Genomic DNA, 18,437 nt, shown 5'->3' on the forward strand with positions numbered 1-18,437 from the left:
TATGTATGTATGTATGTATGTATGTATGTATGTATGTATGTATGTATGTATAAACAGAGTTTAAATGAAGTTACTACCCTACAATAAGGGTACAATGCCTCTCTGGGGTAGCACAAGCTACCAAACAAAAAGCCTAGATCCTGGAATTTGGTGCCTCTTTTCATCTTATGGGGTCCCATAAACCTCCCTCAAACATTACAAGATATTGGCACTGTTCTTGGTTTCCCTCCAGAACTTGATACTAAAATCCTATTGCTGAAGTCCACATACTTGAGTTATAGGACATGGAGAAGTCAAGCTGGTATGAAGAGTTTTTAAATAATTGTGTAAAGTCTGTATACAGTAGAAAACATTCTGTTTAAAGAACACTGTCATGCATAGCTTCTTAGATATCTCCTCTCCAACACTAATCTCTTTGCTTAGTTGTCAGTGATATAGCAACTGTTATAGTTTGGTTTCTGCTGATATGATAAACATCATGATGAAAAAGCAGCTGGAGAGGAAAGGGTTTATTTCCAATTACATCTTATAGTCCATCATCAAAGGAAGCCAGGGGAGGAGCTCAAGGCAGAAGCTTGAAGTTTGTTCTCAGACTCATTTCAGCTAACTTATTTAAGAGCCAGGCCCACCTGCCCAGGGATGGTAGTGCTCACAGTTGACTGGGCCCTCCTACTGTTGTGTCATGAAACATTGGTGAACCCCAAAAGACCACCAAGGAGGCGAATCTGATGTAATCTCATTAGGGTCTCTTTATTTAAGCTTGAGCTTAGGCTCTTCACCAACCCTGACACAGCAGGAAGGTGGAGCCCTGAGCCTAGTTTCAGATAAGCCTTTATAGAGGCAAGAAAGAAGTATCTAGCCTGGTACACATCTGATTGGGGGGGGGCATTATGGCCTTTAACATAATTGACTGGTGATGGGAACCAAACCATAAATTTAATTTCTGCTTTCCTTGAGGTGGTTTCCTGGTGGTTATTAGGCAAGGGCAGGCTTGTAACCAAGAGGTGAAGATTTGTTGGAGAATAACTTGGAAACTGATGCTAGATTTTTGGGGGGAATAACCTGGAGATGCAGGTCTTGTTTGGAGGTAGCCTGGAATCTAGTGCTAGGTACCAGCCTGTTAGTTACCTTGAGTTCAACCTTAGGTCAGCATCTCTAAGATGGAGTCTGAAATCAAAAGATTTGGTCTCTCTCACTACATTAATCACCAATTTAAAAAAAAATGTCCACATAGACATGCCCAAAGGCCCACCTGATGGAAGCAATTCCTCAGTTAAGGTTTTTTCTTCTCAGGTGTGTCAGGTTGACAATCAAAATTATCTGTCATAACAAAACACATCTGTTTCAAAAGTTAAAAATCTAGGAAGTATTAGAATGTGTATAACTTTATCAACAAGACAACAGATCTCTAAATGCACATACATGTGGATAACACTAATGTATTTGGTAGTGTTTGAATTTGTGTGCGTGTGTGTGTGTGTGCGTGTGTGCATGTGTATGTGTGTGTAACAATAATAATGATACAAGAGATTATGAATCTCTTGGGACTTGGGGTGACATGAGAGGACTTGGGGAGGGGAGAGGAAAGGGTGAGAATTATGTAAATGAAATGTTTTCATATATGAAATTCTCAAACTTTTTAATTTAAAGAACAAGATAACACACTATGCTGGTGAAAAGCAGGGGAGCAGACACCCATGTTTCATATGTAGTGCTGAAAAATGCTATGGCCATTACTTCATAACTACTGCTGAGCTATTGCAGTGAGTGAACAAAAATACAGTTTGTGTACACAAAATATCTACTAAGTCTGTGTGATGTTATTCAAGTCTAATGCATTTCTGCATATATTACATTATAATCCTCCTCTCTCAGAGGGATGAAAACACATGATACAAGTGCCATTCGTGGTTTGGTTTTGGATTGGTATTGTGGGGACTTGATATAAGATGAAACATTCAATGTTGGGCTTTCAGGCATCCCATCTTACTACAAACATCCCTGTAAATAATTATTGACCCTTGTTTACTAGATAGGCATTATTTGAGAGGAAATTTAATGTAAGGAGCTTTAAATAAAAATCAAACGTATAATTCATCACATTTTACCAGCTGGACATTTGCCATTAGTGATGGCAATGCAATGATGCTCATGAACAAAAATGTGTTGACTGGCTTTTCATCAAGTCCTTTCAACTAAATGAAAATGGAAGCTTTGGAACCATTCCCACATAGAATCTGAAGTATATTTTCATATAGTTTGAGTTGTTTGGGCTGGTTTGTTGTTCAACACATCTTCAAACCCTTATGTGAATCTTTAAGAGCTGACTGGGTGCTTGTTTGCTTCCTCCTGTGGAGAGAAATGCACACTCATGGTTTTACAACAGATCTCATGATCTGTTGGTTAGGTAATATTTGCTATAGGTAGAGATATAGGTTGGAATTTTTGCTTGTGTTTTACAACAGTAACATTTTCACACTTTTATTTTCTCAGTTCCGCTTTGCTGATAACCTGGACATTGTCCTCATGACCCTGGGAATACTAGCATCCATGATAAATGGAGCCACTGTTCCTCTAATGTCCCTGGTTTTAGGAGAAATAAGTGATCATTTTGTTAATGGATGCCTAGTCCAAATTAACAGAAGTAAGTGCAAGATCTTTCTCTTACTGGAGACTCAAACACATTAAATAAAGTAATCAGACATTAAGTTTATAGATTATTATAAAACAATATTTGTATAATATGTACTTCTCTATATTGCTTGATACTAAATAACCAAGGTCTGTATTAGAGATCTTCAGAAAAATCACCAGTAAGATGTGTGTCTGGATATATACCAGTGGTGGAGAGAAAAAAAAGAGAAGGGAAGAGAGAGAGGGTGAGAGGAAATAGGGACAGAAAAGAAGAAAAAGGAAAAGAAAAGAGAGGGAAGGGGGGCAAGAAGAGATGAAGGAGAAAGGGGAAGAGGGACAGGAAGGAACTGGTTTACAGGACTGTGAGATCTGGCAGAAAACAGCCAGTCCTGTAGCTAGAGTCTGAAGGCCATTTATTGATGGTACATAAAAATCATCTGAGATCCTCTGTATTTCATCTTGTCTCTAGAGATTTTAATAATGTTTGGAGGATAGTGGTGCATGTATCAGGACTTAATCAAAAGCATGACCCATTTGCATCATTCCTCTATAATATCTCCTTATGAAGAAGAGATCAGACATTTAGGTGTGACTAAATCTTTTGGTTCACTAGATTCTTTGGGGTCTTTACCTAGACGTGGACATATGTAGTATTATTGGCCATAATTCAATATGAAGGCAGCAAAGAACATGCAGAAAAGTATTTTGCTAAAGTCAAATATTCCAACAATAGCAAAGAAGAGGAGAGCTCCAGCAAAGAACCTACAAACTTATTTTCATGCTCTTCATGTTGGTGAGCATCATATCCCTCATACAACTTCAAGGTGATGTCCTTTAAGGTGGCTTTAACTTAGTATATAATTCCAAGGTCTTTTTAAGGCAGCATTGAACTTAGTGTATAGTTCCAATGGTTCTCTTGTGCATGGATATACTAAGGATCTGGTGTGGCTTAATGGATATTTTAAATATAGTAATTCTTCAACTTTACATAGGTATTCCAAATTCAGTCATGACAACTTTTTGAACTTTCTAAGTCACTCTCTGGGACATGTTGAATTTAATTCTAAAGCACATAACCATGGGCAGAAAATAGGATTCTGTTGTTGTAACTCTCCTAGCTGTCAGCTGAGCTAAAGGTATCTAGAGAACTCTTTCCAGGTGTGAGACATGAGGTCAGTGTTGCCTCTTAGCTTTCACTGTGGAGAAATATTCTTGAGAGAAGAGAAAGTTCTCCCAAGTTCTCTTCTAAAAAATATAGGCATCAAGGAATCATGATCCTGAGGCATTGATTCCATTTTCTATGGAAGCAAGCAAACAAACAAAAATAGTGAATTAGGTTTGGAGAGATAATTATGAAACACTTTGGGTAACAATTAATTTCCTTTATAATTTAAAAAAAAAATCTTTTTTACAGCAAAATATCAGAACTGTTCTCAGTCTCAAGAAAAGCTGAATGAAGATATCATTACGTAAGTCCAAATGAATTAAGTTTCTACTTCTTGCATGCTGCTTTATCCAATACTTGTAAGAAAGAACTAAAAACCTTAGTCATTTATATTATACATAAGTGATTAAAGTAAACATGTTCTTTTCTTTCATCCCATATACAGTATAATTAGTACGTAATATGCCCATCTATTTAAAGGGTATGAGTCTGGGGACATGGCTCATTCAGTAAAGTGCTTGCTGTGCAATTGTGAGGACCTGAGTTCAAATCCCCAGTACCCAGTTAAAGCCAGGCACTCAGCACTGGGGAGAAAGAGAGGATCCCTGGAGCTCACTAGCAAGGCAGGGTAGTCAAATCAACAAGCTCCTGATTAGAAAAAGACCAGCCTCAAAAATAAGAAGGAGGAAAAGGAAAGAAAAAAGCTAGTGCTGATCTTTGCATACACATGTGTGAACATATATATATTTACATGCATAAAGACTGGAAAAATAAAAGGTGTGTAGTCATCTTCTCAGAGTTGTATTTGGCAAAATTTTCACCAATTCAAAATCTGTGAGGATCTGTGATTTTTATGCCAGTTTTGTTTCTAGAACTGAAAGAACATCTCTTAGAGGAAAAAGAATTTTTTTCCTTTTCTAAAAATTGTTTTTCTTTCCAACCATTATAGGAAAATGCTACTTAAATAGATTTTAAATTTGAAAATATGTGCTAATGATAAAATTTACTAGAAGAGCTTAGCATGCGTAAGGCATTGGGTTTGATCCTCAGCATCATAAAGACGAAAAAAAGGAACAAGTTAGAAAGGAAGGAGAGAAGGAACATGAATTAAATGAATACAGTGAAGCAAATAAATTTGAAAATAAAATTTAAAAATAATAATAAAGATTGAGATTGAGATTAACAATCTTAAAGTCAGGTCAGTATTTCTATTTCAGTCAAGCTTCAAAAATGGCATATATAGCTTGATCATGCTAACCCTTTTTGTCCTAGAAATACTTTTATTCATACCCATTGTGTTAAAGCTTTTCTTCAACAACATCAACATGTTGGCAGCCAAGTACATGGCTTGAACCTGAAAATGAGCCCCCAGACAGAGTTATTAAATTAACAGCCTGGCAAGCCAAGGGCAAGTAAGATTCTGCACAGAGCCTTACCAACCTAAGACAGAGTACATTGCTTTTGATAATGCATATTGCATGATGGGTAAGGAAGGCATTCTTGTCAGAACTACCTGAGACAGGCTCAGTCTTGTTAATGAAATAAAAAAGGAGGAGAATCGGAGAGCCTTTGGGGCTGCTTGGCAAGAATCTGCCATGGGCCAAGGACAAGGAAATGGGCTGCTTGGCAGGAATATGACATTGGCCAAGGACAAGGAAGTAGGCTTCAGGCAAGAATCTAACGTTAGGCTAGAACAAAGAAATAATCTCAGGCAGGAACCTAAATATTAGGCTAGAACAAAGAAGTAATTTCAGACAGGAATGTAAATTTTAGGCTAGAACAAGGAAGTAGGCTTCAGACATGAAAATGACCTTGGGCTAGGACAGGAAAGGAGGCTCAGATACTTTGGTCACCCTGATAAGCCTTAGAAACAGTGATCATGGGAGTGTTTGTGTAATTGGGTTTAATGCCTTGCTCTTTCTTTGACTATTTTCATCTATTGTATTGCTAGACCCTCAACCTAGAACTGACCTTAGTACATGCATGTAAGCAAAATGATATAAAAGCATAAAGGAGGAGGGGGGGATGGGATAGGGGGTTCTAGGGAGGGGAAATGGGGAAAGGGGATGTCATCTGTATTATAAATAAATAAAATATCCAATAAAAAAGTGAAAGGTAAAAAAATCTTAAAGCCTAAATAATAAAAAAAAAATATAAAGGCATTCTGTTTTGTAAATTATAAGGTAAATAAGACTCGACTTTATTATCTACCACATGCTGAGTTAAATGTTTTGTCTTTACTGGTCTCTTCATATTTTTCTCACTAAAAGTTTCAAAGTCTTCAAACAGACCAGAGTGACACCTACAATTTTCTTCTGTGCTTTAGCTCTACTTATTTGCTTTGGTTAAAACAGTATCTGTATTACTAAATCTTGGCACTTTCCATGGAACTCAAGCTGGCCTTGAACTCATGATCCTCCTTTAACCTCCATTCAAGAGCCAAGTTATGAGAATATGCCACTATCTAATATGTTAGCCACAACCACATATATCTACAGAGATACAAACTAATTGAAGTTAAGTAAATCCTAAATTCACTTCCTCTGTCTGTATCATTTTTCATGGACTCCACAAGTACATCTGTCTTTGGATACACCTGCTGACTGGTGTTCTGTGAAATACACATTTTTAAAGCTGTAGCATTGCCTTATGATTGAGCTGAAAGAGATCTTATAAATTCTGGATAGACATTCTTTCTCAGATTTGATAAACAATTGTTTTCTTGCACCATGTGGCTAGTCTTCATTTACTTAAATGGTTCTTTTGAAGTACAAATGTTTTACATTTTGGTGAATTTATATTTATCAATTTTTTTAAGAATTGTCATTTTTGAATTTTAGAATTTTTTGAGCAACCAAGAGTTACTATTTTCTTCAATAAGTTTTCATAGTTTAACCCTTACCTATAGACCTGTGTCCATTTCCAATTAGTTTATGACTAAGGAAGGGTCTAACCTCATCTTTCTCATATGTTGTGCTAGCACTTTATGAAAGACAAGACTGTACTTTCTCAACCACACTGCTTGACATTTTTGTTAAAAACCAACTCTCTGTAAGGATTTATTTCTAGCTTCTGAATTATCAATGCATCTGTCTTTATGCTAGCATCATACCTTTTAAACTACAGTATCTTTTTAGTTAATAAGTAAATAAAATTAGAAATTAAGTCCCAAAATAATTTTCTTTTTTAAATTTTCCTGGCTACTCTGAGTCCTACCCACCTGCACTCTCCCCGAGTGAACCACGAAGAGATGAGAATCACTGCAAAAAGCAAGAGGAATTTTAATGTTCCAGTATGTTGGGGCCATCCTGCATTCAAAGGAGAGATGACCCCACACCACCCGTTCAGTGAGCTTTTATACAGTCTTTAGGGCAGCAGCCATTAGACACAATGTGATTGGCAGAACAGTGTGACTTTTTAAACTGATTGGTCTTTAGGGAATGAGGCAACAAGGACCTCCCTTGTCTGTGCATGGCCAACGGTCTGTCCTGTGGAATCTGTCCACATGCTCTGGGCCTCCCACACAGGCAGGTCCATCCCCTGTGGTCTGAGGAATGTTAATTAACCTCTCCCTTCTGTAGGGGAGGGGTACCTAAGAGTTCTATGACCTTTCTCTTCCAGGAGGGGAGGGGTCTGGTGGAATTTTCCAAATTTCCTGAGCTGATCTCTTCAGTCTTTGTTAAATGTTTTTAAAGGAAGCTGTTGGAATTTTTGTTTGTTTTAGACATAGAGTCTTGCTATGTATGGCAGGCTAGCCTGAACTCACAAAAGTTTACTTGCCTATGCCTCCTAATGAGGTTAAGGACACATACCACCATTCCACTAAATACTATTTCAGTTTGATGCTTGGAACTGGTCATAAACAGCAAAGACATCAACAGAATCACAAAATGAGACCACCAGGATAGCAAGGTTTTTATCCTGCGCTGCTCTGCTCTGCTCTGCTCTTCTCTGCTTTTTTCAGAGAGCTGAACTAAGATGGCAGAGTAGCCTTTTCAAACCTCAGCTAGGACTGTTACATCAGACAAATCAATTATTTCACTTAGCCGAACAAAGTTGAGTGCTAGACAAATTTATAACTAAGTACTGAGTGAATGCCAGTTTTATTTTATTCTTTAATTTTACAAAGTACTTAAGTCCCTTGATTTCCAACCACCTCTCTGCTTCCTTTGCAGTCTCTTTCTCCTCAGGCTTGTCTGCAGAATTTGAGCTGAGTCCTTTGTCCCTCCTTTCTTGGTCTACATTTTAATATTTTGTCTCCCACAGTGTTTTTGCTCAACCTGCTTGCTGGCATTACTGCCTGGAAGCTATAGCTTTGAAAGTTACATCTCCAGCTTAGTGACTTCTGTAATCCTTCAGTTTTCAGACTACCACTTCAGCATATTTAATATATCCAAACCAGAACTCTTGGTAATGTCTGAAACTCTGTCCTATTCCCAGCTCCCACCATGTCTGTGAAGAGCATTCTGCTGACCCCATTGGTCAGCCAAAAGCTGGGAAGTCATCTTTGGTGTCTCCCCTGCTTTCGTTTCTTGTATCCTGTTCTGTTTGTAAACTTCATTAGGAAGGGTATATTAAGCAAATAATCTCTTTATTATTATAAACACAAAATACAAAAACATAAAGAGAACTGAGAAATCAAAACACATGTGTCATATTAAAGAGATCAGCAGGATCAATCTGGTTCAGGGAGGGTGCTACAGATGAGACTCCACATGAAGAGAGCTTTGCCGTAAATACCAGAGGCCCATCAGAGAGAGCAGATTCTTCCTCTCTGTTAGAAATCACGAGAGGCACTGAGCGCAAGGGTGGATGTGCAGGCTGACAATCAAGAGGCAGGACGTATTCTCAAAGTATATGGAATTTAATGGGGGTAGAAACAGATTGGGGAGGGGGTTGTTTTTCTTTATAGTCTTCTGGTAATCTTTATAACAAAAAAGACTAGTTGCCTATAGGTTCCATTTGTCTGACAGTTTGTATTTCCAAAATATATCTAGACTATGTGGATTTTTAAAAATTCTTATTTTTTTGTTTGTTTGTTTGTTTGTTTTGATATGTGTGTGAATTTTTCTCTCTCTGTATGTACACATGTGCCACTATGAACCTGTGTAGGTTAAAGGACATCTTGTGGTAATCAATTCTCTCCTTCTATACTGTGAGCTCCAGAAATCAACTTAGGTCGTCAGGCTCCATAGCCAGCACCTTTACCGTTTCTCTCCATCTTTATAATTTGGGTGCCACAGTTCTTATCTAAGCCCTTATCCATTTCCCATGGTACATTGCAGTGACTTCCTGATTCCATCGCTATCGTCACATCTACCAACTCTCCACAAAAAGGCCAGAGTGGTCTTTTACAAAGTTCATCAATGTAGGGCCATCCTTTGCATGGCTGTTCTGATGATACTTCATTTTCCTTGAAATAAAAAGTAAAGAGTACACAGTTTCTAAAGGTCTGTGCTGTGCTACATTCTCCTGCCTTACCAACTAAACATGTTCTTGGACCATCCCAGGAAAGATCTTCTCTCTCCCTAGAATGCTCTTTGTAATATGTATATGTATACATACTTGTATATATGTATATATGTATATATATTTGCTATATATATACATGCTATACATATTCATGTACATTTATATATTTATATACATTTATATTTATATATTTATGTACATGTATATATTTATATAAACTTATATTTATATATTTATATATAAATATATTTACATTTATTTATTTAGCAAGATGGGGTCATTTATTTGCCATGCCATGTGTATAGAGGTCAGAGGTCAGTTCTTTCCTTCTACCATATGGGTTCAAGGGATCAAACTCAGGTTGTCAGCTAGGCAACAAATGGTTTTACCCACTAAGTCATCTTGCTAGCTCTTCTCTCCAGTTTTTAGTGATTAACTCTGTTTCATAATTTAGATCCCAGCAATAGTATTAATTACTCAAAGAAACTTTTCTTAAGCACTTCATTATCTATACTAGTTCTACCAATTTATGTTTTTCCACCAATTATTCTGAGGCGTATCCCCTGTTAACTCTGTTCAAGTACACATGAAATTCTTTCTCTGTGTCTTGTATGTCTTTCCATCAGAATGTTTCTTTAGAACCTCATATAGTCCATTTCCCATATGTAGTTATTAAGTGACCCTGTTTCTTACCTCTCTCCTCCTAGTTAGGTGTTAAAACTACTTTCAATTCTTCCGTATTATTATAAGTTCTAAGATGACCACCCACAAAGTTTAACTTTTGTACATATTAGTTTAATGTAAATTCCTTACATTGGATTTTAGAATATGTGGTATTTCCTCTGTCAGTTATTTATGAATAGGAACATTTTCTTCCTCCCCCTCATCCACTTGCACCTATCTCAATTACCTCAATGTAATTTTTCTACCTGAAAGTATGATAAATACTGAAAGAAGATAGAACAAACATGTCTTAAAGTACTAATTTCTACTAATAATGTCAAAGATATGATCTAGATGTCTTAAGGGAAATTTTAGAATATTGTTCAATATTTATTCATTCTGTTATGGGTGATTTCTATGTTCCAGAATAAATTTTACCGAATATTAGATTTCTTTTCTATTTTGGGGTAGCGTTGTTGGTGACAGTTTTTACATTGTCTTATTTGGGAGAAAGCTGCCCTCCCACCTAACATTCAGTCATCTTCCCTCAGGTTGACTCTCTATTATGTTGGAATAGGAGCAGCTGCCCTCGTTTTTGGCTACGTGCAGATTTCCTTCTGGATCATAACCGCAGCCCGGCAAACCACAAGAATCCGAAAACAGTTTTTTCATTCAATTTTGGCCCAAGACATCAGCTGGTTTGATGGCAGTGACATCTGTGAATTTAACACTCGAATGACTGGGTAAGGGAAGGAGAAGGGTCTGTGTGGCCTTGGTATTGACATACAGTCTGTGTATAACTGAACCATGGGAACTTCTCTGTTGCAGTGACATCAACAAACTCTGTGATGGTATTGGAGATAAGATCCCTCTGATGTTTCAGAACATATCTGGGTTTTCTGTTGGCCTGGTGATAAGCTTGATAAAGAGCTGGAAACTCTCCCTGGTGGTTCTGTCCACATCTCCTCTCATAATGGCCTCATCAGCACTGTGCTCTAAGGTAAGCAAGCTAGTCCTGGTCCTGGCAGCAAAAGAAGGAGCACAAAGCTTACAAAATCTGCAAAAGAGAAAGGGGTACTTCTGTTTATTCTGCATGTCCCAGAGTATAAGACAGCTTATCAACCTCTGATATTTTAATCAATAATCACCTTTATGTCTTTAAATTGCATGGCTAAGATATGATTTTTCACTAATATCTTACTAACAAAAAAAAATAGAAACAGAAAAAAATCACTTCTTCAAATGATGGCACAGATAGAGAATGATGACATTACACATTGGACATTTAGCTGTTGCAGGGGGAGTCTTGTATATTCTAAATCCCCCCAATGGATGCATTGTAGTTCATTGTGCTCGGTAGAACTGAAGAGAAAGACCCTCAAGTAACACCCTTAAAGAGCTGTTTATAGCAGTCTCCTAAAGTTTACATTGTATATGCCTTTAAATGATTTAGAAAATATGTTAACATCTAAGTAAACATGGTTCAGCTCTTTGAACAAATTTGTATTTGCATTCTCAATTGAATTCTGAGCAATGTTCTAGTGTACATAGCAGAAGATAATAATCTTGTTTATAATCTGGTGAAGAGTGTGTGTGTATGTGTGTGTGCATTCATTCTCCAGTGGCCCGATTATCCCTAATAGCTCTCAAAATCATATCTTCACAGTTGTCCATTGTGTGTGCCCATCACATCAAAGGCACTGTGCTTTTAATTTTGTAATACTCAATTTTCAAAACTCAAATCCATAAAACTTCCTGGCTCACTTGCTATCAGGATAATACAAGCTCAATCAAAGATTTCTAGCAAAAAGAAAATATGCTGTAGTGGACTATTTCCTTAGAAGGAAGCTTGGGTACTTAGACAATAGATATTTTTAAAGTTTTCTACTAGCATTTATTAATTGTACATAACAATGGGTTTCATTCATGCATGTATAAAATGTAGTTTATCACATTCTCCCCATTTGCCTTTCTTGTTGCTCCCCACCAACTCTCACTCTCCTTCTCTTCCTCTTCTTGATTAACCACCCCTCTCCTTTCATGTCTTTTGTGCCTGTGACTCAATATGTGTCAATGGATTGTTCACAGGCATGTGAGTGAGTGGTTGCTTAGAGGAACATGGACAATGTAGCAAAGGCTATCTTACTGAAGAGCATTAGACAGCAGGTCTGTGGTAGTCTGTCTTCTCATGTTGACTTTGCAATCCTCATTTTTATCTCAAGCTTGCATGAAATGAGGATCACTCAATAGGAAACAAACAAAAAAAAAAGCCCAGAATGTGTTACCAAGAGCAGAACCTTACCTTCTCATGAAAAAAGTGAACAGAAGTTGTAAAGGAACAGCAGAGAAAATCTAAATTCCACTGGTCTATCAACCGAAGAAAAAGCAAATGAGAGCCAAAGTTACCACAAATGACTAGGGTCACTAAGGTGCATAATCTCCTTCAATTCAGTTTAATTCCACAAGTATTTACTGAATACTCAATATGTAAAACGCTTAGCACAACATGGTGTTGCCCTCCAGTGATCTACTGTGGAGTTATCTTTGTTAAGCAAACTCAGAAAATGATTAGCTGTTCTGGCTAGCTTTATATCAACTTGACACAACCTAGAATCATTAAAGAGAAAGGAGCCTCAATTGAGAAAATGCTTCATTAGATCTGACTTTAAGGCATTTTCTTAATTAGTGACCAATGGGGAAGGGCCATCCCATTGTGGATGGTGCCACTCCTGTGCTGATTGTCCTGGGTTCTATGAGAAAGCAGGCTGGCAAGCCAGTAAGCAACACTCTTCCATAGGCTCTGCCTGAGTTCCGGCCCCCAAGTTCCTGCCCTTTGTGAGTTCCTGCCCTCACTGTTTTTGATGATAAACTGTTATACAGAACTATGAACAAAATAAACCCTTTCCTCCCCAAGTTGTTTTTGGACATGGTATTTCATCTCAGCAATAGTAACCCTAATACATTAATTAGTATTTAATTTATGCCATCTCCTGACTTTACCAGCCACAAAAGCTTCTTCTACACCAAATCAACTCCAGTTGTATGGAATGTGCTTTGGTATTTTGGAAACAAGTAATTTGGTACATGAGTAGGCAATACTCCCAGCTTTGATGTGGCACTGTTATTTTTCCCTTGCACTGAACTGTTTTACTAATAAAACCACAAAGGATTGACAAATGGATTATCAAAAAGGAAGGAGTACCTGCTATTTCAGAGTTTTAATAACTCAGATAATCCCACCTGTCAGTAATAGTAATGATCTCCTTTTTTTCTTTTTAAGTCTTACCCCCTTGTGTTGAGAGAGAAACATTTACTGAGCATACTCTAGCATATATGAAAAGCAATGGTTTCCGGACCATTCTCCATACATATGAGAAGTGAAATTCCTTTTCCTGCCATAGTCTTGTGACCTAACCCCTCCCCACCCCGAATCTTTTCTTTTTGTGCATAATAACAAATCAATTCAAGTCAGTCAGGCTCACTAATTTTCAGTGTTCGCAAAACAGTGTTGCTAATGTTCTTTGCTAATTCAACTATTCCCCTATTGTACCAGTAAAACTACCCACATTTGAAGCTTTTAAAAATACAAAGAATTTAGTGAAGCTTCACCGGTAGAAGAAAAAGTCAGATAAAGATTTAGATGCTGGATAATGAGATGCTACTCGTGTTTCAAATTGTATGAGGGTTAAGTGTAAAGTCACACTGCCTCGGGTTCCCTATTGGTTAATGCTCTGGCTTCCTTTCCTGCTGCTGTCAAAAACTACTCTGATGAGGGAAACTTGGGAAAAGAAGGGTTTGTCTTAGCTAATAGTGCTGGGATACAGTCCATCACAGCAGAGAAGTCAAGGGCAGAGAGAGAATGCATGTGATAAATGTGTGCAAGCATGTACTCGGCTCTCTTCTATCCTATACAACTCAGGATCACCCGCCAAGGGAATCAGACTACCTGGAATGAGTAGGTCTTCCCACCTCAATTAATATAAGCAAGACAATACTCAACAAACATTCTCACAGAGCAGGCTGATCTAATTCTAGATCCGTCAAGCCAGTTTGTGTTGCTGTAGCACAAATAGCAAGAGAGAATAAAGTTTTATTTTGGTCCTGCCCTGACAGGGTCAGGTACTGAGGTGCTGAGATAGGACATAGCTTCGGACAAAGGAGAAAGGCTGATGACCCCTAGCTTTTAACTCTCTCTTACTGTTCTGGGGACCACAAGCTGATGGCTTCTGGCAATTTGGGGTTCATAATTTGTTTTAATCCACCTTGACAGGAAAGGTAAAGGGTGAGCCAGTGGTGGGTGAATGGTGTGACTAGGCTTCCCACCCCACCTCTACGGACCAATAACTAGAAAGAGAGTCAAGACAGAAGTGGACTATAACACACCTGTAACAGCCTATGTCCATCAGCTAGACCCAATGAAGACCCCATAGACTCTCCAAAAATGTCACCACCAACTGTGCCTCTGGGCAACATTTCAAATCATAGCAGATTCATTCTTTGCCTAACAGTGGCTGTGCTTATTACAGATGATCATCTTGCTGACCAGTAAGGAGCTGGATGCCTATTCCAAAGCTGGGGCTGTGGCTGAAGAAGCTTTGTCATCAATCCGAACAGTCACAGCCTTTGGAGCCCAAGAGAAAGAAATTCAAAGGTCTGTCCCTTTATTATGATAAAAGATGCGTGGTTCTGTTTTCTCCAAAGGCTACTACTTGGTGTTTTGTTTTGTAAGGTATACACAGAATCTAAAGGACGCAAAGGATGCTGGCATAAAGAGGGCTATAGCTTCAAAGCTGTCTCTTGGAGCCGTCTACTTCTTTATGAATGGAGCCTATGGACTGGCTTTTTGGTATGGAACCTCTTTGATTTTCAGTGGAGAGCCTGGTTACACCATCGGGACTATTCTTGCTGTAAGTCTTATTTGCAAACAAAGACAGCAGGCTTAGAGGATCTTTTCTTACCTAGAGTTTAGTATTTAAAAATTTACTTTGAATGAGGATAATTACCTTCTAATGATTTGCATGTACCTTAAATCCATATATATATATATACTTTTTAAACAAGATTTATTCATCCAACATGTTTGTGGTCCTCACTGTGGCAAGCATTGTGCTTTCAGAAGAATCATAATTGAATTCCCCACTAATAAATACAATTTTTTTTTTAATCTGGCACTGAAAATGGCCAACCTGTAGTGAAGCATTTCCTTTCAAGTTTCCTGGGATTCGATCACAGTCCACAGAGATGCTGGACTCTCTTCCATGTAGTCCACGGAAAAGTCCTACAGCATAGTTGGATCCATCTGCTGTACCTCTATCCTTTCCAGCATTTAGCTGAGTTTAGGCTGGAGAGGTAGCTCAGTGATCAAGTATGCACTGCTTTTGCAGAGGACCCAGTTTCAGTTCCAGCACCCATGTTGGATGGGGGTGGCTTACAACTGCCTTTATCTTCAACTTCAACTCCAGGAGACCCCATGCCTTCTGTCCCCCTCTGACATCAGCATTGGTGTGCAAAAAACACCCATGCAGAGACACATACACAGAAATATTTTTAAAAGAAAGGAAGAAAGAAAGAAAGAAAGAGAAAGAAAGAAAGGAAGGAAGGAAGGAAGGAAGGAAGGAAGGAAGGAAGAAAAGCTTCATGCAACCCTTTCTAATCTTGCAATCCAGAGTCTTTTAAACTGCTACAGTTATGTATAAAATTGTAAATCATTTCATTAACCTCCATTCTCTACATCAGACACACCAGTTCAGGCTTAATGAGATCGGTCATGGTGGGCAAAGGGCTCTTCTCTACTGCTTCCTTTTTTGTTTGGTCTTTCTATCTTAGATGGATGTCTCTTCTTTCAATTAAATTGATCTTTTAAACTTGAGACTTTCATAGTTAAGGCTCTAAGCTGTTCGTTCATCTCATGTGAAGAACTAGTAGCTGCCATTTTTACTCCTTTAGTTCCCATATCTGCATGACAGAGAAAAGTGCATGACCTTCTAGAATTTGTTCCTTATTTGAACTTTTCCTGCAGAGGCATTTGCCTAAATAAGGACAGTGACAGAGCAGTTTTTAAAAACAGGATGGAAGCAATACAGTGTCTCTGAACTATCACTTCAATCACTGTCTTGCTAAAGCTCCCAGTGTTGGCCATAGTAGAGGAGCCCATAGAAACACTCAGTTTGTGGGCAGCTTCCTGCTGGCCACCATGGCTCAGGAAGCTCAAACATTGCTGCAGCTGGAAAGACACGAACTCATGCAGTGGAGAGTCATCCTGAAAATAAGCAAAGACTGCTGTATTTTCCTTATTGGCTTCATCCTGTTTCCACATTCTTGTGTAAGTCCTTGCATACTCCATGAGCACAGGCCAAGCATGCCTCCCAATCCCATTGTCTTTCTTCCATCACTGCAACAAGGTGACTACTGTTTACTTTGTCCCTGTAGGTTTTCTTCAGTGTGATCCATAGTAGTTACTGCATTGGATCTGTAGCCCCTCATTTGGAAACCTTCACTGTCGCCAGAGGAGCTGCCTTTAATATCTTCCGGGTTATTGATAAGGTAGGAGCCCTCACTGCATTGAAAGATAGCTGTCCTTATTACAAGAAGAAACCTGAAGGACAGGCACATTCAACTCCCTAAAACCACAGGGTGGGTAAAACCTACACATTGGTCATTTGGTTATAGAAGGAAAGATTGTGGTTAATTTTTTGTAGGGGGGGATGTTTTTTATTGAAAACTTTATGTCTGCCTGGAGGTGGTGGCATACACCTTTAATCCCAGCACTCAGGAGGCAGAGGCAGGTGGATCTCTGTGAGTTTGAAGCTAGCCTGGTGTTCAGAACAAGTTCCAGCCAGGGCTACACAGAGAAACCCTGTCTCAAAAACAAAAACAAACAAAAAAAAAAAAAACAAAAAAAGAAGGAGAAGAAGAAGAAAGAAAAAGGAAAAGAAAAAGAAAGAAAAGGAAGGAAGGAAGAAAGAAAGAGAAAGAAAAAAGGAAAGACAAAACTTCCTGTCTAGCTTCATATACTTCTAAAACAGGAAGAAGATTTTAGAAGAACTTTAGGGTCCATCTCTAAACTATTCTGGGATGGAGGCAGTATCAGCAGCTTAATCCTTTAAAGATGTATAACAATCTCTTTGTTTTTCCAAGAAACCCAATATAGATAACTTTTCAACAGCTGGATATAAACCTGAATGTATAGAAGGAAACATAGAATTTAAAAACGTTTCTTTCAGCTATCCATCAAGACCTTCTGCCAAGGTATGTTAAATTCAGTTGCACTCTTCCGTTTTCTGACATTGCCTTCAGACCAGAATCTTCTGTTGTGGGAATTTTTTTTAAAGATTCTTTTGTCCTTGTATGTGTGGTATGTGAATATATGCATGTTTACCTATGGGAGTGTGCATGTACATGTGTGAATGGACATGGGGAAGACAGAGATCGACATTTGGTGTCCTCTGTAATCAACCTCCACTTTACATATTAAGTGTCTCTAGATTGAACTGGAAGCTCACCAGTTCAGCCAGTTTGCTACAGGGATCCCCTGTTGCTGCTTCCCACACTGGAATTACAAATGGGCTGCCCCCACTCCTTCCAGAATTGGTATGAGTTATCAGGAGTTGAACTACAATCCTCACACTTTCATGACAAGTACTTGCCCAGTGAGCCATCTCCCCAGTCTTTGGGATGACTTTGACCCAGAGTTTGTCTACTTGCTTAAAGACACAAGTAGACCAATATCTAGGCAGACTGACAAGCAACGGACGAATATCTCTGGATATTGTGGGCTTGTGGTTTAATAATAACGATGCAGAGACATCTGCATAGTATAAGGCTGTTGGCCTGTTTGCTGGGCCGACTCTCAACTAGCCCATCTAACTTAAGCTAACGTCTCCACCTTTTGGCTCTCTTTGCTCTACCTCAAGGCCTTGCTCCCTTTCTGTTTCTGTCTCAGTCCTCCAGCCAGTCAGTCCTCTTGCCAATCCTCCCTTCTGCCCTAGTTCCAGCCAACTCTTTATTGTGCAAAAAGCCGGCTCTTTCTTCTCCAGTCAGTCAGGGGAGGGAAGGCGGGAGGAGGAAGTAACAAACATTTACTGATCCTACTAGCCTGGTGCTGCCGACCCAGCAATTAACAATTGAGAATACAAGGACATACCTTACAACATGTGTGGACGTGGGTTATCCCAACATCAGGAACAGTGATTTATATTTTCCTTCCTCTCTCCTGTATTTGACCGATAGGCATTTTTAACTACCTGTTTCCTCCACTCTCCATTTCTGAGCACACCAAAATGTCTTGGATTAATGCTGCCACCTACTGGTGGTGCCGGAATATTACCCAGCTGCACTTAAACAGTTCATTTGAATCTGGGAGTTTCCAGCCATCAGGTGTTATGTTCCTGCTAGGCCTTCTCTCTCTCACCTTTGGGGCTTCTACTGCATGCACAACTGTATCTTAGATACCCTTCCTCTCATTTTCCACACTCTCACGCACACAGGCACGCACATACACACC

At 38.7% G+C, this 18,437-nt stretch overlaps 1 protein-coding gene across 1 annotated transcript in view; it reads left to right on the forward strand.

Annotated features, from left to right (window-relative positions):
- Abcb5 (ATP binding cassette subfamily B member 5) overlaps nucleotides 1-18,437 on the forward strand; it is an 88,080-nt gene that overhangs the window by 9,670 nt on the left and 59,973 nt on the right. The window contains exons 4-11 of the mRNA XM_028773202.1: nucleotides 2,494-2,644; nucleotides 4,049-4,103; nucleotides 10,486-10,677; nucleotides 10,763-10,934; nucleotides 14,461-14,585; nucleotides 14,664-14,841; nucleotides 16,364-16,477; nucleotides 17,072-17,182. Coding sequence (XP_028629035.1) covers nucleotides 2,494-2,644; nucleotides 4,049-4,103; nucleotides 10,486-10,677; nucleotides 10,763-10,934; nucleotides 14,461-14,585; nucleotides 14,664-14,841; nucleotides 16,364-16,477; nucleotides 17,072-17,182 — 1,098 coding nt within the window. The remainder of the gene's footprint in view (nucleotides 1-2,493; nucleotides 2,645-4,048; nucleotides 4,104-10,485; nucleotides 10,678-10,762; nucleotides 10,935-14,460; nucleotides 14,586-14,663; nucleotides 14,842-16,363; nucleotides 16,478-17,071; nucleotides 17,183-18,437) is intronic.

Source organism: Grammomys surdaster, unplaced genomic scaffold, assembly GCF_004785775.1.
Source record: "Grammomys surdaster isolate TR1022 unplaced genomic scaffold, NIH_TR_1.0 223, whole genome shotgun sequence".
Classification (NCBI taxonomy): Eukaryota; Metazoa; Chordata; class Mammalia; order Rodentia; family Muridae; genus Grammomys; species Grammomys surdaster.